This window comes from Oncorhynchus tshawytscha, linkage group LG02 (genome assembly GCF_018296145.1).
Source record: "Oncorhynchus tshawytscha isolate Ot180627B linkage group LG02, Otsh_v2.0, whole genome shotgun sequence".
Classification (NCBI taxonomy): Eukaryota; Metazoa; Chordata; class Actinopteri; order Salmoniformes; family Salmonidae; genus Oncorhynchus; species Oncorhynchus tshawytscha.
The window spans coordinates 47,150,344-47,177,253 of record NC_056430.1 but is presented as its reverse complement, the minus strand read 5'-3'; the positions used below and the strand labels follow the sequence as shown (position 1 = coordinate 47,177,253).

Sequence of the window (26,910 nt, the reverse complement as noted above, 5' to 3'; positions counted from 1 at the left end):
ACACTTTCTTGGATTGTTTTGGAAAGTTTCACCTGAGCGTTTGGTGTGCTCTCGCCTGTCTGAGTTTGCGAAGGACCCAAAGAGAGGGGAGGCACACACAAACTTGCCTGTTTTTACACTAGACCAAAGAATAATCACTCCTGCTATGAATGCTCTCTCTCCACCTCCATGCCCCAGACTTGGGGAATTCTGATCAGTATGGCAGCACAATGTTCGAAATTCACATTTGACCTTTAATCTAAACATGTGTCTTCTGACATGGGGACCCAGAGTTTAACTCAATGTGATTTACAAGTTCCTTACAAATCATGTGGATATATGCTTGAGTGGGTTTAATCCCCACTTCCGCATATCTCACCTTCACTCCTTCTGTTTCTAATCTGTCTAAATAAAGTATTGAAAAAAAATATAGGTGCACATATGTCGATTTAACATGGATCAAGTAGAACAAATGTCCATGTTTTATTGACTCAAATCCATGTTAAGTCTATTTATCTCAAGACTGAATCGGCCCCAATGTGCTCAATGTAACAATGGTGGTCAGCACAGCTGTTGAGACTGAAGACTGGCTGAATGGACTAAGGCAGTGTTTTGACAAGCAGGAGACCCAGGTTCAAATCCATATTATCACACATACACCAGCTTTATACACGTGTCCTCTACTATTATTTACTTACTTTAAGTATTTTGATTGTAACATAATTTATAATCTCACAATGAGCCTGGAAACTGTAATAATCTATACCTAGTGCCATTGTCTACCCTAGGAAAAGTATTACATTCCTGTATCCTCTTTAAAATATGAACATATTTCAGCAAACCATGGAGAAATATATCAGCTCTGGCTCTTACACTCAATACATTTCTAAAATGAGTCACTGGAAAGGATTGTGTGAGAGTCTGCAAAAATATTTTTGTACTGAAACCCCACATTTTTTTTCCCACAATACTTTTAAAAACACCAATATTCAGTTTGAATATCCACTTTTGAGTGTTTAAGAGTACTTCCATTCTGTTTTAAAACAAAATACTTACATTAGGTTTACATTCAAAGCCCATCCAAACACCAGATCTTAGTTTAGGTGCACTACTTTTCATGGTTTCAGTACACAATGATGGTGTTTTGAGTCTTTCTTTTTGAACAGTGTACGTTTTCCATGTTTTTGGTTAACATTTCATCCCATCAGAACGTTTTTCTTGTAATTAATATATTTTTCTTAAATTAATGAATTTATGTCCTGGGGATAATGTTAATTTGGTGCTTATTGCAGACCATTGATGCAGCAGCTTGGTTGGTTCTGCTGCAACCTGCTGAAAACATTCTCAGAGAGAGGTAACTGACACAGGTCTATTGGCTATCCTTTCGAGATACACATGTAGCCTATTACAATAGCAATACATGCATGCAGATACACTAAGTTTACTCAATTCATCGGGGCATGGAATCTACAAGGTGTCGAGTGTTCCACAGGGATGATGGCCCATGTTGACCCCAATGCTTCCCACAGTTATGTCAAGTTGGATGGATATCCTTTGGGTGATGGACCATTCTTGATACACATGGGAAACCGTTGATGGTGAAAAACCCAGCAGTGTTGCAGTTCTTGACGCAAGCCGGTGCACCTGACACCTACTACCATATCCCATTCAAAGGCACTTAAATATTTTGTCTTGCCCATTCACCCTCTGAATGGCATTCATACACAATTCATGTCTCAATTGTCTCAAAGCTTGAAAATCCTTCTTAAGTCAGTGTAGATGAAGGGGAGGAGACAGGTTAAAGTGAATTTCACAAGTGACATCAATAAAGGATCATAGCTTTCACCTGGATTCACCTGGTCAGTATGTCTTGGAAAGAGCAGGTGTTCTTAATGTTTTGTGTACTCTGTGTATTTTTCTGCATTATTGTAATCAATGAGTTTATGGGTTATTTTCTCTTTCCACAGATTTAATTGAGTTCAATGTTAACAATATCAATAGGTATTCCTATGAACAAGAGAAAGGGGAGTTCAAGGCTGCTGTGAAGCACTGAATACACATCTTACTTAGGCCTACTTCTTAATCCTGCTCATCCCCACTGGGACATAATGCCATTATATAATAGGCTGCTACACATCCAAACCAAAAGAAAACAAGCCATCAGCACTCATTTTATTAGCTTTATTACTGAACCCCAGGAGTGTTGTGCTCTGTAGACTTAACTCATCCCACGTGAGAAGGAGCTACAATTCACAAGTCGGCTGAGCAGTGAGTGAGATAATCTGTATAAGATAACGTAACGTGATAGCCTAAAACACATAAAAACAGATTCTTGTGGAATGTATGAAATGTACACAAAAAAAAAACAATAACGTTACCCCTACCCCATACATTAAGGAAACATGTGATTGGTCGTTTTTAAACTCAGTTCACTCACATCCTGCCTTTAGCATATTTATGTCAGAGATCTGATTGGCTGCTCAAGTCTCTGGACACAAATCAAATGTCAAGGTTGCCATAATTACTACATCCCCATTTGAAGACAAGTAAACTTTAGGAAAACCCCAAATGTATGTTAATAGTTGGACCTGGCTTCCTCTCCATGCCTCCTTCCCTCCTTTACCTTCCCTTCAGATCAGTGCAGATGAGGAGGCAAGGAGAGGAAGCCATTTTAGACTATTGACATACAGTCCATCAGGAGGTTGTGTTAGATTTCTTAGAAGAATCTTCGGCCTCCATTCTCTCCCTCTCTACTTTGCCCTTCTCACCCTGGAAGTAGTCAGACTCGATAAAACGGGACATGTGGGACAGTGTGACATAAACGTCCCCGTCAGTCTCGGTCACCGTGTGGACTCTTTGCTTGATGCCCTTGGAGTACCACCTTTTTGTGGGCACTGGAGCATAAGGGTTGGTGGCCCTGTAGATGCCCTCCCCCTCAGCGAGAGAGATCTTGTACTTGTGCTTTGGACACACTATGCACAGCTTGCCGTCAAATTCCTGCAAGAAGAATGAAATCAAGATAAGGTATTTATCAAATTTAAATTGGGCGTGCACGTACAGAGGAAAAGGTATGTCCCTAGTACCTCGTTTCCAACCAGGGTACATGAATAGTGGAGCAAACTGTAAATGTGAAACCAATTACTTCTTTGCTGACACAGTTACCAACCTGGAACACACACAGGGCCGTAACTACCTATGAGGACACTAAGGTCTTTTTTTCTAATTTGAAAAAAAGTACAAGAATAAAAATAAATATTTTGTACACAATAAAGAAAATCAATTATGGTTATGTTGGTCCCAGCGGTGATCAAAGCTCAGAATGCTTATATTTTTGATCTGACTGAGTTCTAATCGCGCCTGCCTCTTTGCGAACAAGTAGACAAGAATCATGAACAGTGGATTGTTCATTACATTAGCCTGCATCCCCCGGATTTACGTTTTTAGCAGTAGCCTACATTCACCAATCCCTCAAACGGTTAACTCCGTGAAACCAACAACACCAGCTAAGAGTCGGCTCAAGTAAGCGAGATGTGTTTGCGAGATGCCGGATGAAAGGCCATTTTTAAACCGACTCTCTGGAAATTAGTGCACAACTGGTGAATAGCTGCGTATGAATAGTCAGGTGTCAAGCAGCGGGCAGAGATTTATATTGTAGTGGAAGGCATGGTCAATCCGAAGTCTGCATTGGCCGTGCAGCATTTGCTCACCAGGTGATCTGGCCTATGCAGAGGTCAGGGCATCCTACCTCTTGCGTTTCTCGGAGCAGCTCAGAGCTGTTGTGAGGGAAGTTGTCAAGGAAGTGAGTTTGTGTTATACAGGACCTCCCGCCCTCACCTAACGTCAACCAATCATGTCAATGCAGAGCTATACGAAGCCCTCTGTATTGTTAAAACATTTGAGAGGCGCTCAGTGATGCGGCACAGAGCTCAATTTGGCCTTTGTGTGCCTCTGGAGGCTCAGCATTGCGTCACACCATCCATCATGCCTCGACGCACCGACAGCGTTATTGCATTTCGGTACAACAGAAGTACATTCATTTCCAATGGAACGCTGCGTTTACTTTGTAGCATTGCGTTGCAGAGGCAGTTGCAGTGCGTTCTGTGTGGTGCATACATTTGACTTATCAAACATATGCGTCAAACTGTATGCGTAGACGTTTTGACAGAAATGGTAGCAGAAGGTGAGTGTTGAACTTTTGTTGCACACATATCCAGATGATGCTGCACACCATTTTGCGCAAAACACTGTAGGTGTGATCAAGGCGTAAATTCGATAAATCCAACCAATGCACCACACAGAACCCAAACGCAGCGTCCCATTGGAAATTAATACTTCTGGTGTACCAAAATGCAAAAACGCTGTCGGTGTGCTCGAGGCTGGGGTAATTTTTGCTTGTTTTTTCTGTTCTCCCAATAGAATTTTAAAGTGTTTTAATTGTATATAAATGCAGTAAATGAGGGGGTGGGGGACCTCACTAAACTCAAACCCTGGTTACAGCCCTGCGCACACACACATGGACACACACTCAGGCCGGGAGAGGCACAGGGCCAGCTGCAGAGCAGCGACCCTGGAGCAGTTTGGGAGTTAAGTGCCTTGATCAAAGGCACCACGGCTGTATGTGGCACCTGAGATATTTATTCATCTGGATCATTCATTTGGATCAAGCTTACAATACTAAGTCACTCACCTCTATGTCTCCATTTTGCAATGGTCCCCCAGCATCTGTCCAAGGAGGAAAGGATCAGAGTATTGCAGAATAAGAAAACAGTTTATGGCACTGTAACAATTTGCTGACTGGACACACCATTCAGATGTTATGTGGGAAAATATCCCATAGAAAACAAAGTAAATCTACCACACCGGTATAAAGATGCTCCCCAGTGCAAACCCTTGACTTTCTGTCTTGTTCTAAAATGGATTAAATTGTCCCCCCCAATGTACACACAATACCCCATAATGACAAAAAAAAAACTGAAATATCACATTTACATAAGTACTTAGACCCTTTGCTGAGGGCTTTGTTGGAGCACCTTTGGGAGTGATTACAGCCTCGGGTCTTCTTGGGCATGACGCTACAAGCTTGGCATACCTGTATTTGGAGAGTTTCTCCCATTCTTCTCTGCAGATCCTCTCAAGCTCTGTCAGGTTGGATGGGGAGCGTTGCTGCACAGCTATTTTCAGGTCTCTCCAGAGATGTTCAATTGGGTTCAAGTCCGGGCTCTGGCTGGACCACTCAAGGACATTCAGAGACTTGTCCCGAAGCCACTCCTGCGTTGTCTTGGCTGTGTGCTTAGGTTCATTGTCCTGTTGGAAGGTGAACCTTCACCCCAGTCTGAGGTCCTGAGCAGGTGTTCATCAAAGCTCTCTCTGTATTTTGATCTGTTCATCTTTGCCTCGATCCTGGCTAGTCTCCCAGTCCCTGCCGCTGAAAAACATCCCCACAGCATGATGCTGCCACCTCCATGCTTCACCGTAGGGATGGTGGCAGGTTTCCTCCAGATGTGACGCTTGGCATTCAGGCCAAAGAGTTCAATCTTGGTTTCATCAGACCAGAGAATCTTGTTTCTCAAGTTATGAGAGTCTTTAGGTGCCTTTGGCAAACTCCAAGCAGGCTATCATGTGCCTTTTACTGAGGAGTGGCTTCCCTCTGGCCACTCTACCATAAAGGCCTGATTAATGGAGTGCTGCAGAGATGGATGTCCTTCTGGAAGGTTATCCCATCTCCACAGAGGAACTCTGGAGCCCTGTCAGAGTGACCATTGGGTTCTTGGTCACCTCCCTGACCAAGGCCTTTCTCTCCCGATTGCTCAGTTTGGCCGGGCGGCCAGCTCTAGGAAGAGTCTTGGTGGTTCCAAACTTCTTCCATTTAAGAATGATGGAGGCCACTGTGTTTTTCGGGACCTTCAATGCTGCATACATTTTTGGTACCCTTCCCCAGATCTGTGCCTCGACACAATCCTGTCTAAGAGGTCTACGGATGATTCCTTCGACCTCATGGCTTGGTTTTTGCTGTGACATGCACTGTCAACTGTGGGACCTTTTATAGACAGTTGTGTACCAATAGAAACAGGAGGCATCTGAGCTCAATTTCGAGTCTCATAGCAAAGGGTCGGAATACTTATGTAAATAAGGTATTTCTGATTTAATACATTGCAAAAATGTCTAAAAAACTGTTTTCGCTTTGTTATTATCAGGTATTGTGTGTAGATTGCTGAGATTTAAAAAAAAATCAATTTTAGAATAAGGCTATAACGTAACAAAATTACAAAAAAGTCAAGGGGTCTGAATACTTTCTGAAGGCACTGTACATTAACAACCGCTACTGAGAATGTTCCAGAATGCATCTTCGAATTAGCTTGAGTCAAAGATCTGTTTGTGCAGACTTGCCCAACTCCTATCATTGACACAACAAACAAAAGTGCTGTTTACACCTCTATGGAAAGGGTTCTACATGGAAAGAGTTCTATGTTCTATCTGGAACGTAAAGGGTTCTACCTGGAAGCAAAATGGGGTCTTAAAACCCCTTTTGGATCTAGATAGAACCTTTTTTTAAAGAGTGTACCTCCGTAGGTAGGCAGGAAGATCTGATCACAATTAGATCACAATATTAATTAACCGTCTACACCTATCAAAAAAATGTGGTCACAATCATAATGTTGACAATATCAGTACAAAAGACGCATGTTAGCGCCACATATACAGGGTGCCAGGAGTTGGTAATGGCAATTGTCAAGACAGCACAAACAGATCTGGGACTTAGGCTATCTTTAAAGCACAGGAAGGACCATTTATTCTACTCACGGTAACAGTGGAAGTCCAGAGCATAGAAAATCTCCTGGTGATAGAGCACCAGTATGTCCCTGCCCTCCAGGGTCCTGAACGACCGCTTGGCTTTTATCAGGTCTTCCTTTGTGCCCACAAAGTGCAGACCGGCTGCAGGCTCTCCCCCCTCTCCCCTGTCCTCCATGGGTATGATGATACTCCAAACACTGCTTGTAGTACAAAATATAGTGCCAGTTCAATATTTAATGTTGTATACATCAACATCAACAAAACATCAACAAAATGTTTTGGATTAAAAGGCAGATGCAATTCATAATGTATTTGATTTCTCACATCTTCAAAACATTTGTCTGTGAGCATGTCCATATCATTAAAAAGTGACAGTATAAATCTGTCATGGCTACTTGATGGAATCTGACCCTTAAGTATTTTATGCATTACAGATAATGAGCATATTTGATGTATTATAGATAATGAGCATATCAGTTCAAGTTGAGTAATTTCTGAGAGCACATACATAGTATGAGTAGCAGGAGCCTGTGCCACATGTCCAACACCCTCTGACTAAACCATGTAATTTAGTAAACTGCATATTTCATGTCACCCTGATGCATTCTATTTAATAGGTCTATTTAGATACACAACTATAATCAATTGACGCTAACAAGATACATGTATTTTATCCTTAATGAAGATAGTTTGAATAAAAACCAACTATCTCCCTCTCTCTCCATCAGAAAGTGAAAACAAGTTTCCATTCCCAGTTTCAAATCAATGTTAAATTGTGTTTTTTAAATTTTTACCTTGGTAGCAGCTTGTTTCCTCTCTTGCAGAAGTTGTAATGAGCTCATTTTATATGTAACCCAGAGGCCTAGTATAATAAGGCGGTATACCATGTCGTTATCTTGCCCCTCCGGTCCATTTCAGTTGTCCCTATCTACCCATCTCACTTTCTGGAGGGGGGGATGTTGTTCTTATCTCTGTCTAACACAAGGTGGATATTCACACAGACAGACTATAATTTTCTCTGTAAAATAAAGAATTACGTATTTTAAAATTAATCAATCAGTATGATTTAGTAAATGGATATATCATACATGAATTGCAAAGTGATAGCCTGCTAAAGATTTCAAAATACAACAATCATCTTAACTATCAACATGTTAATTATCTTAAGATGTGTGCTGTCATTTTTCTTGTTGTTAATTAATTCGTATATATTTTTTTGTTTTAATGCGATGACCTTCGGAGAGCGGACCTTTAATCAATGTTCACTATGAACACTCCAGACCCCTTTTTCAGATTACATAGCCAGTAGCCCTTCAGCCAATCGGAACGCGAGAATGAGGAGATCTACGTCCAGTGTCTGAAATCAAGAAATGTATTTCTAAAAAAAAGTGGCTAATTTCAAAGTAAGTGTTGTGAATGTATACAACTTCGTATAAAAATAAATTTGAGATTATTGTGGGAACAAACTAGCCAATTGCTCAACATACCCCATACAAATACTGATTACATGTGTCCGTTTTATGCATAATATGCATAGTGTTTCTGCAGTTTGTCATGCATATGAATTTATTGTTAACAGAGCAGACACCATCATGTCCCGTGTATACAAACGTATAACAAGCAGAAGTCTGGCCCCTTTTGAGGTTCTTAAAAGAGCAACCAAGGAAGTGAAAGAATAGAAAAAGTACATACGATCAGCAGCAAGGGATTTAAAAAAATGACCGAATGACACTGATGAGGGTACATTGGCATTGAAAAAATAAAATTACCATGTACCTGTGCGAAAGAGAGGCTACGATAGAGTCGCAGAGGCACACAAGATCGTCTAATAACATGGATTCTGGGCATGCGAATCATATCAAGAATTTAGCGGACAAATAAGGCGTCTCATTTTACCCTGTCCCGATGCTCAATTTACCCAATTTTTGGACAAACTATGTTTACATGACTTCTGATTATTTCCAGGGATACACATCTTGAAATATATGTAGATATTTTTGTTTGAAAGAACACTATATTTCCCTTGACGTAGTGATGCTGACTGTAAGAATGGCTCAATACCCCACTCTCCCTTCTGTGTGCTATACACCCAAGGAATAGACAGCAAACGAATGGGCAGAAAATGCTAATGTACTTTCCAATTATTGACTACCACTGTTTTTGTGTTAAAGGGTAATTCCGCCACTTTTCAAACTCATAGAGTATCTCCAGGACAATACCAGTGTCTACCTATGTGAAAACGGCGCATTTCTGTTTTGTAGAAAGAAAAAAAAGTAAAATAAATTAATCCCGATGACATCATCAAAAGTTATTTTCAAACAATATGAGATTCGCGGTAACGTGAGGAGCAAGAAAATACCCGCCGTTTTGGTCTTTATAATTTAACACGCTCATACATTTTTTACACGTTGATTTATCACTTGTATTTCATGTCACAACCATTCACCGATACGTATGCTATGACGCTGGTAAAGTTGTCTCGCGCACCTGCCGCTGTCACACTTCCCCAAACTATGGACAGTGCTTGTCATAAAAAAAGCTAGCTAGCTGATGGACGCAAACAATGTTATTCCCCAAAAACATAGCAACACGACAACCTATTTTAGTAGATATAGTTAGCTAACTTTCTAGCTAGGTGGCATCATCTAAAATACCCCTAATTTCGAAGACAGTTCTTATTTGATTAATGTTGTTCGGACCCACCTATGTGAAGCTAGCCACAATAAGGATTAGCCACAAAGTGGAATTTGTGATTCGCCTTCAAAATAAAAGTCGACCAAAGAAAGTAATGCAAATGAATACAAATAGTGGAATCATGACATAATGGAATAGATCATGCTTAACGAGGTTGGAATGTTCTTATATAAATTCAACAATAGACAATCATTTGTTCATTTGACAAAAATCGGTTGAAATCACACTGTGAATGTGTTAAGACTATAGAATTGCACTGGGGGCATACTTATTTCACTGTACAGCCATACCTATGGATTGTGGATCAATGACATGGGGCGGCAGGTATCCTAATGGTTAAAGCATTGGGCCAGTAACCGAAAGGTTGCTAGATTGAATCCCAGAGCTGACAAGGTAAACATCTGTTGTTCTGCCCCTGAACAAGGCAATTAACCCACTGTTCCTAGGCCGTCATTATAAATAAGAATTTCTTCTTAACAGACTTGCCTAGTTAAATAAATAAAAATATGAATGTCAATACGCACTGACTGGGGAGGTGATTTCCCACAATAAGAACTAAGATGCTAATATTTGCATAAATTCTTCACAGTTGTGTTCTGTGGGTGTCATTGAGTAGACTTATATATAATTGAATTGCTCCACACTAGCATTATTTAACCTGATCTAGGCTACATATGGCGTGATTCCATCAATTGTAATATTCTGCATCACGTTCAAATATGAACTTTTATTTTGAAGGCAAAACGCAAATTTCACGATTGTGCCTAATCCTTATTGTGGCTATTTTCACAACACATAACCTAGGTCGAGCATCACTAGCCAGATGAAGCAAGCTGGCTGCTCATAAACGTTAGCTTTGGGCAACAGGGTTAAGTCACTGGCTAGCTATTTATTTAACGAACTGAAGTTCAGAAACTAGAAACTCGTTGCAGGTTTTGAAAATCACTTCTAATCCTATACCCTGTGATGTCACAAACCAGGTTTCCATCCAAGCATGTCATGCCGATGAATTACCTGATGCATGAAAAAAGTAAAGACTGGATAGTGGAAACAGTAAAATGTAAGGTATATAGGTTATATTGTGCTAACGCAACAGTTGTGACAAAACCGATGGAAATCCATTTAATTTTTATTTTTAATTCAGTACATGGGAATTTAACCCAAGTTATTTTATGTGACCTACGTCATCACGCACAGCCTTTTATCCGCAATAAGTCATTTTGATAGAAAAATCTCTGGTGGGAAAATGCACATATAGTTTTGAGCAGATTTGAGAATATTCGCATTCAAATCTGTCTCCAATAGGATGGAAACCTAGCTACAGAGGAGCATGTTTTAGGACCTTTATCTTAACCATAGATCATAGAAACGCACCGTTTTCACATATGCAGTCACTGGTAGGGTGCTGGAGATGAGGTTAAAAAGTGGCAGAATTGCACATTAACATTGTTATGCCTAATAGCCTACTTGTCTTGCACTTTAAACAAGAATAAAAACCATCTCTTCAAAATTGACCTTTATTACATAACTTGTCTCCAATATTCCAGCTTTACTCCTGAGATATTTATTGAAAATACACAGTAAAATGGTGATTTAGGTTTATGATCTCAATGTCAGCAGTAGTTACCTTATCCAATTAACTATCACACAGTAGTGTATAAATCCCAACTCCACTGTCAGCAAGATGTGCTCCTGCAACAAATATCAACACTAGGTGGAGACAAAAAGTTGTATTTCACAGGAGGTGCACCAGTTAAGTCTCAGGCCAGCCAGGGTATCATTCAGCCGGTGGCTCATTTCATGCTTGCGAAATCAGATGAAGGTACTTTTGACAATAATTCATCTTGATTCATATTTAAATTAAAATGAGCAGGTCTTTACATCCATTGGGGACATGTGCACTCCTGTGGTAAACGTATTTGAGAAGAGCCAAGAGCAGTGAGCCAGTTCTCGACACTGCAAAAAGACATGGTTGATTTCACCTTAAATTAATTTTCAGTTAAACTGTGTGTCCTTTGAAAGTTGGACAAAAAGTTGGGAGTTTAAACTTATTTAATTGTCCTACACTTTCCCTCTTCAAGCTTAATTTCCATAATTGCATAGCCCAATGGTTCATACCATTTTAATTAGGAATTTTATTAAAAAGGGCAGGAGAATTGTGTTGCACAGTTGTGGTAAATTCAGTGAGAAACTGGGGCAGTGTTTGGATACTTTCAAGATGAGGATACAATCTCATGTCAGATCAGTGTTTTAGTATGTAGTGTAACCACGGTTTTCACCTACACAATCGTGATGATTCAGTAATGGTTCAAGGAAAGACTCATTTGAAAACTACTCAAACAGGGCCCAGTGTCTTTACAACGGTTACTACCTGCTTTGAAAAACAATGTCATTCCCAGTTTTTCCATGTCAAAGTACAGCAGCTGATGCTTTCTAGGAAACAAATGTCATCATTCACAACAGATAATAAATGAACATTTGAAGACATTTCAGACAATCCTGTCCATTCAACATTTTATAATATACATTTTATAGGTGACATTTGCATCCTCAACACAAAAGGTAGAGAAAATGAAATTAAAAAGGAGGACTGCATTGTCCACATCACTGGCTGTGACAGTTGATTTTTGTCCAAATGAGACCATTTTCAGCCTCAGAGGGAAAATCTCCTTCAAAAAATAAAGTAAAAATCACCACACACACACAATACATGAGAAAAATTGTCCACTGCTCTCCACCTTTGCAACACTGAGTCTGACAGCTTAGCATGTGGTCCTTCTAGTCGAGTGTCATTTCAACCAGGTAAACACTGTTCCAACAGTCTCCTACTAGTTAATACACACAAGGCAAAATGTCAGTGAGCATGAGACAGTACCTCCCGGCTGCATCTCAGGACTCTTCAATGGCTTCCTTCCCTCTTCTCCTTGCCCTCTTTATTACCACAGATCTGAAAGAACATGGCAGGTTGGGGGGAAAAAAGCAATATGGTGGAAATGCATCCACTCCTTTCACCAATCAGTGATCATGAAGAAAAGGGGGTGAAGAGAGGAAGTCATTTTAGAGTATTGAGACATGGCTCACCCAGGTCATTGACATCACATCCCTGAACAGCCAGTGGCTGAGGAGAAGAACAATCCATGTGATCCATCGGTCAACTCATTTTTGACCTGACGCCAGCCCCAGTTCAACAGAGCAAGGTAGGAGGAAAGTTCTCATTTTGATTCTGTTAGTCTTCCTCAGACTGAATAGTCAAGTCTCTCCCTCTTACAAACAGAAAATGAATACACTACAATCAATCAGTTATAGATAGGTGTGGTGTCACTGGAAGCGGTGATGAAACGTAATCTCCTTGGCATACAATCCAGGCCAGCACCTCCATGTGAGTGAAAGGTGTAACGGGTCCTGTGTTCCTTTAAACAGGTAATGGTAAAACACACACGTACCCATGTGAAAACTGCAGGCCTAATGAGCACAGTTGATGGGTTGGCCTGACTGTGACTTCGCCCCACTTACACAACTTCAGCATTACTACTTAGGGCCTATGCTGTTCTTTAGCCAAAGTATTTGCAGCAGAGTTTCAAGAAACATCCTTTTTCACACACAAAATGCAATAGTGCCCATGTAGCTCTGAATCACCAATGTGGCATGTGCTCAAGTCATAGCTTAGCTGATAAATGTTGACGACAACTAAATGTGCTCTTTTAGCTATATGTGCTAACTAACAAACAATGGCTAATGCCTCTTGGCATGTGTAAATAGTTGATTAAAATACAGAATCCCACTCATTTAACTTCACTTTCCATTTTGACCACCTAACTGGCTTGCTAACTAGAATTCCAGGAGTTTGCGCCAATTCCAAGAAAGCATATCAAGCATGTATGATGAGAAGCCTTTTCTGGTGTAGTTTTGTGAAGCATGGCCAATGGAAGAGGGCAACACACAGAAATGGGTGGCGATGAGAAAAAAAACAAAAAACACTGAATCCAGAGGAGGCTTGTGGGAGAAGCTATAGAGGACGGGCTCTATAGCTTCTCCAAACATATGGAAGCCACATGTTTGAATCTGGTCCATTTATCCCATTGCAGCAATAACAATGAGCCCATCCTCCTATAGCTCCTCCCACCAACCTACTCTGACTAACTCACAAAGAGGTTGGAAGGGAAAAAGGTAGGAGACATGGGGACCGATGGTGTTGGAGATCTGAAGTTCCCTCTAAAAACACCCCCCCTGCAAAAAACACACCCTTTAAAACAATACCAAGCTCAAGCTGAGGAGCAGTTTGAGTGTGAGCGCTCTCCAGGGATGTAGTAGTAAAGAAATAAGGTGGGTAAACGCTGAATGAATGAATGATGCGGACGCTAACAACTCTAATTTAGCGTAATAGGCGCAGGAACACTTTTCATAACATATAGTTGCGTAGACGGTGTTAAGGTGCGTTTGTCCTCCACTACATCCCTGGTTTTCTCCCAGTGAGAGTCTATGGAGGCCCTGAGGTTTGGAGGCAGGGAAAGGATGGATAGAGAGGGAGGGAGGGCAGGAGAGGAGAATGAACTCCTTTGGTTCCATGTCCGAGACAGCACTTCCTCCTAGTGCCCTATACAGGGTCGTACTCATTAGGGAACACCGTAGCAAACTGTTTTGCAACGGAAGACAAAAACAAGTGGTAGTCCTTCCCCGTTTGTCTGTTTTCTGCCGTTTGGTTCCTAATGAACACACCCCAGCTCTGGAGAGGTCAGAGGTGAAAGGAGGTGTGGGGTGAAAGTGGGGTCAGTCAGGGCAGTTTGTCTGTAGATTTGGGTGTTTGTCAAACAGACATAACGACTGAGGCTGGCTGGCTGACAACGAGGTTGAGACAAGCCAGAGACGGAAAGAGGGGCACATTGACTGAGCAACACAGCCTGCCAGGCTAACAAAAATACCAAATTTCAGCCATCCAGACAGAAAGCCAACCAGCTTACACTTGAATATGAAAGACTACCAGGGTGTGAAGGGGCCAAGAGGTGTCTGGGTTCTAAGAATTTGGTTAGAAAATTAAAGACTTAAGCCTGGAACATACTTAAAGCAAATGCGTCTAGTGACATGATAAAACGCAGACAGTTGAACAGAAACAATAGCAACCACAGTAGCACACATTCCATTCAGCTGCATCTTTTTGTGTGTGCTCCGTTCCCAGATGCACTGCAATACTGGGTCGTTACATGGAGCAAGCCCCTTTTCCGACTCCTTGTTCATAAATTCCATTTGGATATTAAACTGGTATGAACAGATACTACACTTGATCCTCTCCAAAAAGCAGATATCTGCACATCTCGCAACAAAACAAACTCCTGTGGGCTCGGCTGTTTGTGTTCATCATCAACTGTCTGCTTTCTATCAATCCATCAGACGAGGGAGGCAGGCTTTGACTATGTGACCATCGAATAAGGAAACCAAAACCATGCGGTCAAGTCAAATATCAAAAGGACAAATTAAGACATTTCCGACTGCTCTCAACTAGACAAATTATATTTGGAGATATTTTTGTTTTATTTTGCGGTCGACCACGCCTGTATTTGGAATCCACTAATTTGTCCAGTTATTAATTTACTATCAATGTACCAGACGTACAAGTATTTGTTTTAGGTGATGATCCAGGCTTAACAGGTTCAGGAGGGAGCTAGGATCAGATGTGGCAGGGAGTGGGGCGTCCATCATCATCATCAAGAGTCCTCGTTTCCAGAATCCTCCTGGTCGTCGTCATAGCAGCCAGTAGTGACCCCTCCTTCTCCTCCACTGGTCCCCCCTGCCTCTCCTCCTGACTCCATGTCGCTCTCTTCATCTTCATCCTCCTCTTCCTCCTCCTCCATATCATCGTCATAGAGGTCATCGTAGAGCAGGTCTGAGCTGCTGTCTTGGGAGGGAACCCGAGTCTGAACGCAGTACTCAGCCAGCGTAGTGGGAACCTTGACACCGTCACGCTCCGCCTCTGCCACCGTGGACACCACCTGCTTCCTGTTGGGGGCGGGGTTGGGGAGAGAAACATCGCAAAGGGTTCACTCACTGTGACTGTGTATGTCAACTTTGTTGTGAAAAAGGTAAATCAAATGGTTGGGTTAGTGTGCATGTGTCCTTCCTACCTGATAATTTCAGCGTATTCTTTGTCCTTGCCCTTGCTGTCCCTCCACTTGCGGAACATAACGGAGGCATCCACGTTGGCCGGTGAAAATGTGTTGGGCTCGTTCAGCAGAGAGATCACACTCAACAAGATGGTCCTGTACACACACGTTACTAATTTGACTTTATGTCCTCTAAAACATTACCTGAATATTTCATTTACAATGGGTCCTTTACCTTAGTTTCTAAGTAATGTGGCTTTACTTGATTTCCTTGAATGATTGAGTTATTTGAACTGACTTCCTCTGTGACAGCAATGTTACCTCACCATTTCACCCATGTGGCTCCATTAGATGCTACTTCCTCTCTGGACGTTTGGTTACACACACACTCAGCACTTTCAACCTGCCCCGGGGGTTGAGAAAGTGTCTCGCCGACTGGCATGCATTATCCTTTTGGCACTTTGACTGTTAGGGACTGTCTACTCCTGAGCACTGCCCTTTAAACCTTTGACACCCCCAATTGAGGCATTATGATGACACTCCATATTGTCTTTTGGTCTCCCCCAAAGATCTGGAAGGTTGTGATGTCAATGGCTTTTTCTGCATGTGTAGTCCTCTGTCATTTGTTTCAACGTATAGTCTAAAAGTTGATTGTCTTTTCATTTACATTTTTTTGTGCTCAAAATGGGTAAACATGTGAAGTGCGATAGACCTGACCTAGGTCAAATACAAATGGGAAATCATTAGAAATACAGGTGTGCAATGTTTGCCCTTTTGGAACTACTCGCTTGATTCCACCATTTCATCAAGCTATATCAAGTGCATCTTGAGTAACAAAGTGTTTGAGCTTTGTGGTTGAGCCAAAGTGTACTCATTAGGCAGCAAATAAAATTCTTATTAAAAGCTTCTTTTTGTTTTCCATAGCGAAACACTTAAATGTTTTCAATTGCATGCCATAATTAAAGAACACAAGGTTTGTAGCGGGTTGAGGTACCTGATGTTCTGGGTGGGGTTCCACCTCTCTGAGGGGAGCTCCCCGCTCTGGGGATCATCAACGGGAGGGTGGAGGATGGAGATGCACACGTCGCCGTTCTGTTGGAACACAAAAAAGTCCAATTCTGGATGGAGAAAACTCTTGAAATATGTTAAGATTCATATACTTTGGGAATACACTTACCTCGTAGATGTTGGGATGCCACATCTTGGTGAGAAAACGGAAGGTCGGAGGGGAGTAGGGGTAGTCGATGGGGAACTTGATGTGAGACTGATAGAGACAACAGAAATGACCATCAGCTTCAGACATATTTAATTCCATTTATTAAAGCCAAATAACCCTTAAAATTAGTTGGATACAATTCAGAGAGCATGAGAATGATCCCCTAGTTTGTCATGTTAGTGTTTATGAGCTATTGGGGGCCAAGTGTGTGTCTGTATGTATGAGCAAGCATGGAGGTCTGTGAGAACATTGTGTCCAGCAGCGCCAGCCCTTTGGGGAGAGGCACTGCTCTGCTTCACATCAGATAGTATTATCACCGTTTCAAAACATGCCCTGTGCAGACATGATAAGCTCGTTGTGAGTTTTACTTGATACACTTCACTGCTTCCCTTTTGGATCAGGTCCCTGGAAAAGTTATTGAAAGATTTTTTGTTGTAGCTTTTGTCCATTAAAATTACATAAAATTGATCAGAAATACCGTGTAGACATTGTTAATGTTGTGAATGACTATTGTAGTGGTAAACGGCTGCTTTTTTTATTGATAACTACATAGGACCACGATCAACAACCATCACTCCTGGGTTCCAATGGCACGTTGTGTTAGCTAATCCAAGTTTATAATTTTATAAGGTCAATTGATCATTAGAAAACCCTTTAGCAATTATGTTAGCACAGCTGAAAACTGTTGTTCTAATTAAAGAAGCAATAAAACTCACCTTTAGACTAGTGAGTATCTGGAGCATCAGCATTTGTGGGTTCGTTTACAAGCTCAAAATAGCCAGAAACAAAGGCCTGTCTTCTGAAACTCGTCAGTCTATTCTTGTTCTGAGAAATTAAGGTTTTTCCATGCAAGAAATTGGAAAGAAACTGAAGATCTCGTACAATGCTGTATACTAAACTTGGATTAGCTAACACACCATGCCATTGGAACACAGGATTGATTGATGGTTGCTGATAATGGGCCTCTGATAGCTACATAGGCATACAATAAAAATAAAAAGTTCAAAAATCTGCTGTTTCCATCTGTAATAGTCACTTACAACATTAACAATGTCTACTGTATTTCTGATCAATTTGATGTTATTTTAAAATTTTTGAATTTGCTTCTTTAAAAAACAAAAAGGACATTTCTAAGTGACCCCAAACTTTTGAATGGTAGTGTATACAGATACGTTGTATGAGTTTATCAGGAAGTGCATTGGAGATGTTGTACCCACTGTGACTATTAAAACCTACCCCAACCAGAAACCGTGGATAGATGGGAGCATTCACGCCAAACTGAAAGCGCGGACCACCGCAATTAACCAAGGCAAGAAGACTAGGAATATGGAAGAATACAAACAGTGTAGTTATTCCCTCCTCAAAGCAATCAAGCCAGCTAAACGTCAGTATAGGGATAAAGCTCAGTCACAGTTCGGCAGCTCAGACAAGACGTATGTGGTAGGTTTGCGGACCGCTATCAAGGACCTGTGGGCTCTTCTTCTCCATGCCCGACGTGAGTAAGACATTTAAGTGTTAAACCTCGCAAGGCTGCCAGCCCAGATGGTATCCCTAGCAGTGTCCTCAGAGCATGCGCAGACCAGCTGGCTTGTGTGTTCACAGAGCTATTCAATCTCTCCCTATCCCAGTCTGCTGTCCCCACATGCTTCAAGATGGCCACCATTGTCCCTGTACATAAGAAAGCAAAAGGTAACTGAACTAAATGACAATCGCCCCATAGCACTCACCCATGTCAACATGAAGTGCTTTGAGACTAGTCAAGGATCATATCACCTCAACCTTCAAATAAAATTTTATTTGTCACATACACATGGTTAGCAGATGTTAGTGCGAGTGTAGCGAAATGCTTGTGCTTCTAGTTCCGACAATGCAGTAATAACCAACAAGTAATCTAGCTAACAATTCCAAAACTACTACCTTATAGACACAAGTGTAAGGGGATAAAGAATATGTACATAAAGATATATGAATGAGTGATGGTACAGAGCGGCATAGGCAAGATACAGTAGATGGTATCGAGTACAGTATATACATATGAGATGAGTATGTAAACAAAGTGGCATAGTTAGTGGCTAGTGATACATGTATTACATAAGGATGCAGTAGATGATATAGAGTACAGTATATACGTATACATATGAGATGAATAATGTAGGGAACATTATATTAGGTAGCATTGTTTAAAGTGGCTAGTGATATATTTTACATCATTTCCCATCAATTCCCATTATTAAAGTGGCTGGAGTTGAGTCAGTGTGTTGGCAGCAGCCACTCAATGTTAGTGGTGGCTGTTTAACAGTCTGATGGCCTTGAGATAGAAGCTGTTTTTCAGTCTCTCGGTCCCAGCTTTGATGCACCTGTACTGACCTCGCCTTCTGGATGATAGCGGGGTGAACAGGCAGTGGCTCGGGTGGTTGCTGTCCTTGATGATCTTTATGGCCTTCCTGTGACGTCGGGTGGTGTAGGTGTCCTGGAGGGCAGGTAGTTTGCCCCCGGTGATGCGTTGTGCAGACCTCACTACCCTCTGGAGAGCCTTACGGTTGTGGGTGGAGCAGTTGCCGTACCAGGCGGTAATACAGCCCGCCAGGATGCTCTCGATTGTGCATCTGTAGAAGTTTGTGAGTGCTTTTGGTGATAAGCCGAATTTCTTCAGCCTCCTGAGGTTGAAGAGGCGCTGCTGCGCCTTCTTCACGATGCTGTCTGTGTGGGTGGACCAATTCAGTTTGTCTGTGATGTGTACGCCAAGGAACTTAAAACTTACTACCCTCTCCACTACTGTTCCATCGATGTGAATAGGGGGTGTTCCCTCTGCTGTTTCCTGAAGTCCACAATCATCTCCTTAGTTTTGTTGACGTTGAGTGTGAGGTTATTTTCCTGACACCACACTCCGAGGGACATCACCTCCTCCCTGTAGGCCGTCTCGTCGTTGTTGGTAATCAAGCCTACCACTGTTGTGTCGTCCGCAAACTTGATGATTGAGTTGGAGGCGTGCGTGGCCACGCAGTCGTGGGTGAACAGGGAGTACAGGAGAGGGCTCAGAACGCACCCTTGTGGGGCCCCAGTGTTGAGGATCAGCGGGGTGGAGATGTTGTTGCCTACCCTCACCACCTGGGGGCGGCCCGTCAGGAAGTCCAGTACCCAGTTGCACAGGGCGGGGTCGAGACCCAGGGCCTCGAGCTTGATGACGAGCTTGGAGGGTACTATGGTGTTGAATGCCGAGCTGTAGTCGATGAACAGCATTCTCAGCAGACCCTAGACCCTCTTCAACTTTCTTACCACCCCAATAGATCCACAGACGATACAATCACCACCACACTGCCCTGTCCCATCTGGACAAGAAGCATACCCATGTAAGAATGCTGTTCATTGACTATAGCTCTGCATTCAACACCATAGTACCCTCCAAACTCATCATCAAGCTCGAGGCCCTGAGTCTGAACCCCGACCTGTGCAACTGGGTCCTGAACTTCCTGACGGGTCACCCTCAGTGGGTGAAGGTAGGAAACCACATCTTCACTGATCCTCAAGAATCGAATGGGGCCCCACAAGGGTGCGTGCTCAGCCCCCTCCTGTACTCCCTGTTCACCCATGACTGAGTGGGGCAAAGCACGCCTCCAACTCAATCAAGTTTGCAGACGACACAACAGTAGTAAGCATGATTACCAACAACAATGAGAGAAGGGGAGGTCTCGAAGTGTGGTGCCAGGAAAATAACCTCTCACTCAAAGTCAACAAAAGTAAAAGGAGATGATCGTGGACTTCAGGAAACAGCAGAGGGAGCACCCCCCTATCCACGTCGATGGGACCGCAGTGGAAAAGGTGGAAAGCTTCCTTGGCGTTCACATCACTGACAAACTGAAATGGTCCACCCACACAGACAGTGTAGTGAAGAAGGCGCAATAGCGCCTCTTCAACCTCAGGAGGCTAACGAAATTAGGCTTAAAACCACCACAAACTTTTATAGACGCACAATTGAGAGCATCCTGACGGACTGTATCACCGCCTGGTATGGCAACTGCACCGCTCACAACCGCAAAGCTCTACAGAGGGCGGTGCGGTCTCCCCAATGCATTACTGGGGCCAAACACCCCCCCTGGACACCTACAGCACCCGATGTCACAGGAAGGCCAAAAAGATCAACCACCCGAGCCACTGCCCGTTCACCCCGCTATCATCCAGAAGGCGAGGTCAGTACAAGTGCATCAAAGCTAAGACCGAGAGACAGAAGCTAGTTTTCAATCTCAAGGCCATCAGACTGCTAAACAGCCATCACTAGCACGTCAGGGGCGGCTGCCTATAGACAGATTAGGAATCACTGGCCACTTTAATAATGTCTCCGTATCTCGCATTACTCATCTCGAGTGTAAACTATACTCTATACTATTCTACAGTATCTTAGTCACTTTACCTGTTTAAATATTGCATCAGCCATCTCATATGTATATACTGTACTCTATATAAATGCCACTTTATCTTAGTCCAATGCCGCTCTGACATACATACATATATGTATGTGTGTGTGTGCGCATACAGTTGAAGTCGGAGGTTTACATACACTTTAGCAAAATACATTTAAACTCAGTTTTTCACAATTCCTGACATTGAATCAGAGTAAAAATTCCATGTTTTAGGTCAGTTAGGATCACCACTTTATTTTAAAAATGTGAAATGTCAGAATAGTTGAGAGAATGATTTATTTCAGCTTTGATTTCTTTCATCACATTCCCAGTGGGTCAGAAGTTTACATACACTCAATTAGTATGTGGTAGCATTGCCTTTAAATTGTTTAACTTGGGTCAAACGTTTTTGGGTAGCCTTCTACAAGCTTCCCACAATAAGCTGGGTGAATTTTGGCTCATTCCTCCGGACAGAGCTGGTGTAACTTAGTCAGGTTAGTAGGCCTCCTTACTCGCACACGCTTTTTCAGTTCTGCCCACAAATTTTCTATAGGATTGAGGTCAGGGCTTTGTGATGGCCATTCCAATACCTTGAATTGTGATAGTGAATTATAAGTGAAAATCTGTCTGTAAACAATTGTTGGAAAAATTGTGTGTGTCATGCAAAGTAGATGTCCTAACGGACTTCCCAAAACTATAGTTTGTTAACAAGAAATTTGTGGAGTGGTTGAAAATGAGTTTTAATGACTCCAACCTATGTGTATGCAAACTTAACTAATATATATGCACATACATATACTTAATCCATTTTGTACTTAGATTTACATGTTTTTTGGTGTATACATTGTGAAACTGTTAGATATTACTTATTAGATATTACTGCACTGGCGGAGCTAGAAGCACAAGCATTTTGCTACACCCGCAATAACATATGCTTAACACATATGTGACCAATAAAATTTGATTTATATGGCCCCTATATTGTTTTTACTAAACAGAGCACTTTTAACACGTGCAAACAATAAACTTCATGTTATTTTGCTAACTAACACCTTTCATCTGTGACTAGATGACTAGATAAACATGGTGCTAAGATCAGATTGGAGCTAATACCCAACATAGTTAGCTAATGTTAGCTGGTTATCATTTTGAACATGCAACCTTTTTGGCAATGAGCCATCTGACTTGCAGTGTAACATTAGCCATTTCCTGGTGCGTTGATCTGACCAGCCGCAATCATATCCGTAAATTGACAGTTAATAGTTGGATTAGATGATTGTCGTAACAGGGAAAATAGTGTTTTAAAATACCAAAATAAAGGTTGACAATAGGTTTAGCTACCTAAGATTTTTCCTGCATGTTTATAGACCAATAAGCTTTAGATCAGCAAGCATGTGTGCATTCTCACTTCTCAAACTATGTGCAGATTAGAGTAATTTAGACAGAACGTGCATCGTCGTTTCATCGGTTTCCAACCCTCGCTCTAATTGTTAGATATTATCCATATTTATGGCTTGGAAGCAAATGTCATCGCCATTGAGCTAGTTCTCATAGTAGCAATAAACAGTAACAAGTGATATTAGCAATGGAGAGAGCTGTGAAGAGATGTGAAAGAGAGCGTGGGTACAGCCTCGCTCTAGCCAATCGTAGCAATAGGTTCAAGTTACAACCTGCCTGTTTCATGACAGATGGTTAAACTAGCCAACTGAGTTGTTTCTAATTTTGTCCTGGCAGCTGAGTTGTTTAGAGATGTGTCCTGACAGCTGAGTTTCCCCGATAACAGAAAATTAACAAAAATACTATCTGTGATCACAAATCATGACGTTATGTTGGACCAATTTCCATTGAATATATGTTATTTTATATTCTCAAACTAACAGCAGTGCCTATATGATGTCCTTACATACAGGCACGACATGCTGGAGTGGTGCTTCTACGCAAATGTTGTTTGTCATCTGTAGCACCATAGGCACCACTGGTGAGCCAAAACAAGCTCAGTAACTCAATGCATGCACACACTCCTATTAAATATGTATTAACCTATATTGTGAGTAGGACTATGCAATCTTAATTTACACAGTTTATCAAGAGATTTACCATTATAAAATCTTAAATTATTACCATGCTGGTATGTAGTTAGATTGTTGTTACCAAAGTTAAATGTATTGTTTGATTTTCAAATTGATTCATTAATGCATACATGGCTGTTTCTGGCAAATTGTCACCAAATTTCTAACATTTTTATTATATTGAATATCAGTCTAAAATATCAGCCTCCTTGAGGCCCAAAAATCTGCATCGACATAAAAATAAAATAAATCAAGATTGGTCGTTCTCTAATTGTAAACCGGTTTTCTGGTTGAGAAGACGTCATGCAACTAGATTAGTCACATCAGAAATACGTCACATTTTAGTTGTTAGGCTATCTGATAATACTGGTAGTTATTATCAGAAATACGTCACATTTTAGTTGTTAGGCTATCTGATAATACTGGTAGTTATTAGAACCGGGACGATACCAGTATCGCGATACTCGTTAGTATCGCGGCAAGGAAACAAATCACGAAGCGGATTTAACTTCTTTAGCAAAACAACCCTAATGTTGGAAACAAACATGTTGTCATCCAGAATCACATGAGTAGTTATTTATTTTCCAAGCTTCGGCTTTCATTTTTGAAAAAAAATATTGCGACACTGGTATCATCACAGCCCTAGTAGTTATTTGGTCCGATAACCAGATAAATAGATATTTTGTGGTTGCTAGAAAAACATTTACAAAACTTCACTTTCACAACCAGTATACAACCTGACAATGACATCACTCACAAAATATGTTATAATAATCATTGCACTGATGTCATTGCAACCAGTTTTGGCCACTTGGAAGAGTACATGCCATGGCCTGGATGTGGGCTCCTGCTCACCAGACTTTTATGCTAATGTGGTGTACTAGACACACTGAATAAGTCACTCAGGGGAAAGGAGAAGAGTCTCATCATGCCCTTCTCTTCCTTGCTCGCTCTATGCTTAGGTGCCATTTATATCCATCCACAGCTAAAAATAGGAGTCTGGAGCATAACGATCAAACTGCAAGGGGGAAGGAGGCTGGGTAGGGAGGGGGTGAGTGGGAAAGAAAGGAAGCGAGAAACAGACAAAGCGAGCGAGATTGGAGGGAGAAACACCTGAAGACATACACAAACCTGCTACACCCTTCGGCAACAAAGCAGCTTGTTGTACATCCCACCCATGACCCATCCCCCTCCCTCCGCGGTTGGCTCACCACACATAAACCTGCTACACCCCTACACAGTAACCTCACCTTAAAATAGCCTCCCTCGTACAGTGTGTTGGGGGGGCCAAAGATGGCCACCTCCCAGTTGTAAAGGTCCGACTCCTCCACCAGGCCGATGCGGAAGCCCTCCACTGGCTGCTCCTGCAGGGACTTCAGCTCCATCATCAGGGCCTTCTGGGAACTGGGCGTTGAATGGTGGGCCATGGCTATCCCACTTCTGACACCAGGGGACATTTCAGAATTCATTTATTTCCTCCTTCTAGGTTTACTGTTTGACGTATAATGACAACCAAATCAACTAATAACTCGACCTTGTTGACTGGCTACAAAAAAATACACAGGCCATACATTTATACGGTTGGCTCCTATACAACCTCAGGAGCAATATTAAACAATAGTTTAATTAGGCTATTAAGGAAGATTTGCATGCAGTTTGAGTACAGAGAAAGCAGTGACAAGGCTGGCGAATTCATGTCGAATTCAAAGTAGGACATGTTCTGTATCGTGTAGCAAAGCCTGGGGCTGACTGCAACGATTAGGCCTTTGACAACTCAAATGGATTCAAGCTAATTAAACATTAATTACCTATATCCACGCAGTGTTTGTACTATCTTGTACTGTTTTCAATGGGATATAGCAAGCTATTTAGTTTGTAACTGGTGAAGCATACAGTCAAACCATGTCAAGTTTCATATTGACAGAAGTGTTCTATCTTGACAAGCTGGACAGGAACACATTGGGAAAAAAAATTCTCTCCTCGCGTGGTATTTTTCTTCTTTGTGCCACTGCTGGCACTTGGCATGGGGATAAACAACAACGTTAGAAAATAATTTGAGACATTCTTGGGTCCAAAACTCTAGCGACGAATTGGTCTCGTTGATATTTCCCCCGTGTCCCCTGCTTAGACCCCGTTCGGACAGTCGCTCAGTTGATTAATCCGCTGGCTGTTTGTTTATCTGCTCTTTTCTGGCATCTCGAACTTCTCCCCACGTCAGCTCAAACCCCACCGAGTAACTTCGTCGAAAAAAGGAACTGCCTTCTCCACAGCATTTCCTCCACCGCCACGTCGAGAGGTCTGTATTTTATCGCGCTAACTTTCGTGAAAAAGAAAGACAGTGAAAGCTTTGCACTTACGAAATACAGTGAATTTCATCGAATTATAGTCTCACCCTATCGATGCTTCCGGCTATCATTGCGCGTGTCTCCACGACGTACTTGCGTAGCTAGACTCACGTCCAACGTGCGCGGTCATCTCAGAATGATGTGCACTTTGGCATGTTTTTAATGTATCGACAATAACATAATTTACATCATTTCCCATCAATTCCCATTATTAAAGTGGCTGGAGTTGAGTCAGTGTGTTGGCAGCAGCCACTCAATGTTAGTGGTGGCTGTTTAACAGTCTGATGGCCTTGAGATAGAAGCTGTTTTTCAGTCTCTCGGTCCCAGCTTTGATGCACCTGTACTGACCACACAGACCTAGGGCAATTCATGTGTGAGGAAACCCTTCTGCCGAGGGAGACAAGGACAAACCCATTTACAATTCATACCATTAAAGCAATAACAAAACAAGTTAGAGTCACTCTAGAACACGTATCAAACACAAGCCCCACAGGCCGAATCCGGCCTATGACACATTTCAATCTGGCCAGGGCAATGATTTGAGTTGTCAATTAATTTAGGCTCGCTTCCATACCGCCTGCCATGCACTGCACTACAAGTCACAGCAAGCACTGCCAACGGGCTGCACGTCAAACCACAGTGTATTTCCACACACCTCATCCCAGACACACACCTTCACATTAGGAATCTTCTACAAGACTGAAAGTTTAAACGTGTTGTAGGCTAAAACATTTCCTTGCCAAGATTCGGTTCCAAGGGGTTATTGCTGTAGCCTACAGAAAATGTCATTTTGGTTGTCAAATAGTTATAAGATAAAGGATTCACACATGGTTATAAATTACTATTAAAGTACAATAGGACAAACACGCTAGTATAAATGAGACAACAGTTAAGTCATCTACTTTATGAAATTACAGCCTGATGGCTTCCATTGGTGAATTCAACATAAATTGTGCTGCTTTCGTGTGTCTCGGATATTTATTTGTGTCTGTCTTTAATCCTCATGCTTATTGCTTGTATTTCTCATATTGCTTCATAAATTATTAATAGCCTGCCCGAGAAGAGAATATTTCATCTAAAAGCTGAATTGCAGTATATACAGTACCAGTCAAAAGTTTGGACACACCCACTCATTCCAGAGTTTTTCTTGATTTTTACTATTTTCTACATTGTAGAATAATAGTGAAGAGATCAAAAATATGAACTAAAACATATGGAATCATGTAGTAACCAAAAGTGTTAAACAAATAAAAAATATATTTTATATTTGAGATTCTTCAAAGTAGCTACAATTTCCCTTGATGACAGCTTTGTACACTGTTT

General features: G+C 41.7%; 2 protein-coding genes and 1 pseudogene across 3 annotated transcripts; all 3 read right to left on the bottom strand.

Moving 5' to 3' along the window:
• Positions 1 to 2,145: 2,145 nt before the first annotated feature.
• On the bottom strand, positions 2,146 to 7,789 carry LOC112233768 (Rieske domain-containing protein-like). 2 transcript variants are annotated; one of them, XM_024401617.2, is made up of 4 exons: positions 7,566 to 7,789; positions 6,781 to 6,968; positions 4,667 to 4,701; positions 2,146 to 2,976 (listed from the first exon to the last, which is right to left on the bottom strand). In XM_024401617.2, the coding sequence occupies exons 2-4, from the start codon at positions 6,944 to 6,946 to the stop codon at positions 2,674 to 2,676; spliced, it is 504 nt and encodes a 167-aa protein (XP_024257385.1). In that variant the 5' UTR covers positions 6,947 to 6,968; positions 7,566 to 7,789; the 3' UTR covers positions 2,146 to 2,673. The 2 variants fall into 2 exon arrangements, with proteins under 2 accessions (XP_024257385.1, XP_024257384.1); XM_024401616.2 differs by having other exon boundaries at positions 6,781 to 6,971; positions 7,566 to 7,787.
• A 3,177-nt stretch (positions 7,790 to 10,966) lies between these two features.
• On the bottom strand, positions 10,967 to 25,682 carry LOC112233769 (ubiquitin-conjugating enzyme E2 R2-like). The gene is made up of 6 exons (XM_024401618.2): positions 25,051 to 25,682; positions 24,493 to 24,682; positions 16,738 to 16,824; positions 16,555 to 16,652; positions 15,582 to 15,716; positions 10,967 to 15,456 (listed from the first exon to the last, which is right to left on the bottom strand). The coding sequence occupies exons 2-6, from the start codon at positions 24,667 to 24,669 to the stop codon at positions 15,165 to 15,167; spliced, it is 789 nt and encodes a 262-aa protein (XP_024257386.1). The 5' UTR covers positions 24,670 to 24,682; positions 25,051 to 25,682; the 3' UTR covers positions 10,967 to 15,164.
• Positions 14,619 to 14,765, bottom strand: LOC112233819 (annotated as a pseudogene).
• Positions 25,683 to 26,910: the final 1,228 nt, after the last annotated feature.

What these genes read in the sequence shown, in the direction of transcription:
- LOC112233768 (XM_024401617.2), bottom strand. Translation starts at nt 6,946, where the DNA reads ATGGAGGACAGGGGAGAGGGGGGAGAGCCTGCAGCCGGTCTGCACTTT. An exon ending in TCTGGACTTCCACTGTTACC is followed by an intron (nt 4,702 to 6,780) that starts GTGAGTAGAATA and finishes CTCCTTGGACAG; the next exon opens with ATGCTGGGGGACCATTGCAA. An exon ending in TGCAAAATGGAGACATAGAG is followed by an intron (nt 2,977 to 4,666) that starts GTGAGTGACTTA and finishes TTCTTCTTGCAG; the next exon opens with GAATTTGACGGCAAGCTGTG.
- LOC112233769 (XM_024401618.2), bottom strand. Translation starts at nt 24,669, where the DNA reads ATGGCCCACCATTCAACGCCCAGTTCCCAGAAGGCCCTGATGATGGAG. An exon ending in GGCATCCCAACATCTACGAG is followed by an intron (nt 16,653 to 16,737) that starts GTAAGTGTATTC and finishes GTGTTCCAACAG; the next exon opens with AACGGCGACGTGTGCATCTC. An exon ending in GAATACGCTGAAATTATCAG is followed by an intron (nt 15,457 to 15,581) that starts GTAGGAAGGACA and finishes CGCCCCCAACAG; the next exon opens with GAAGCAGGTGGTGTCCACGG.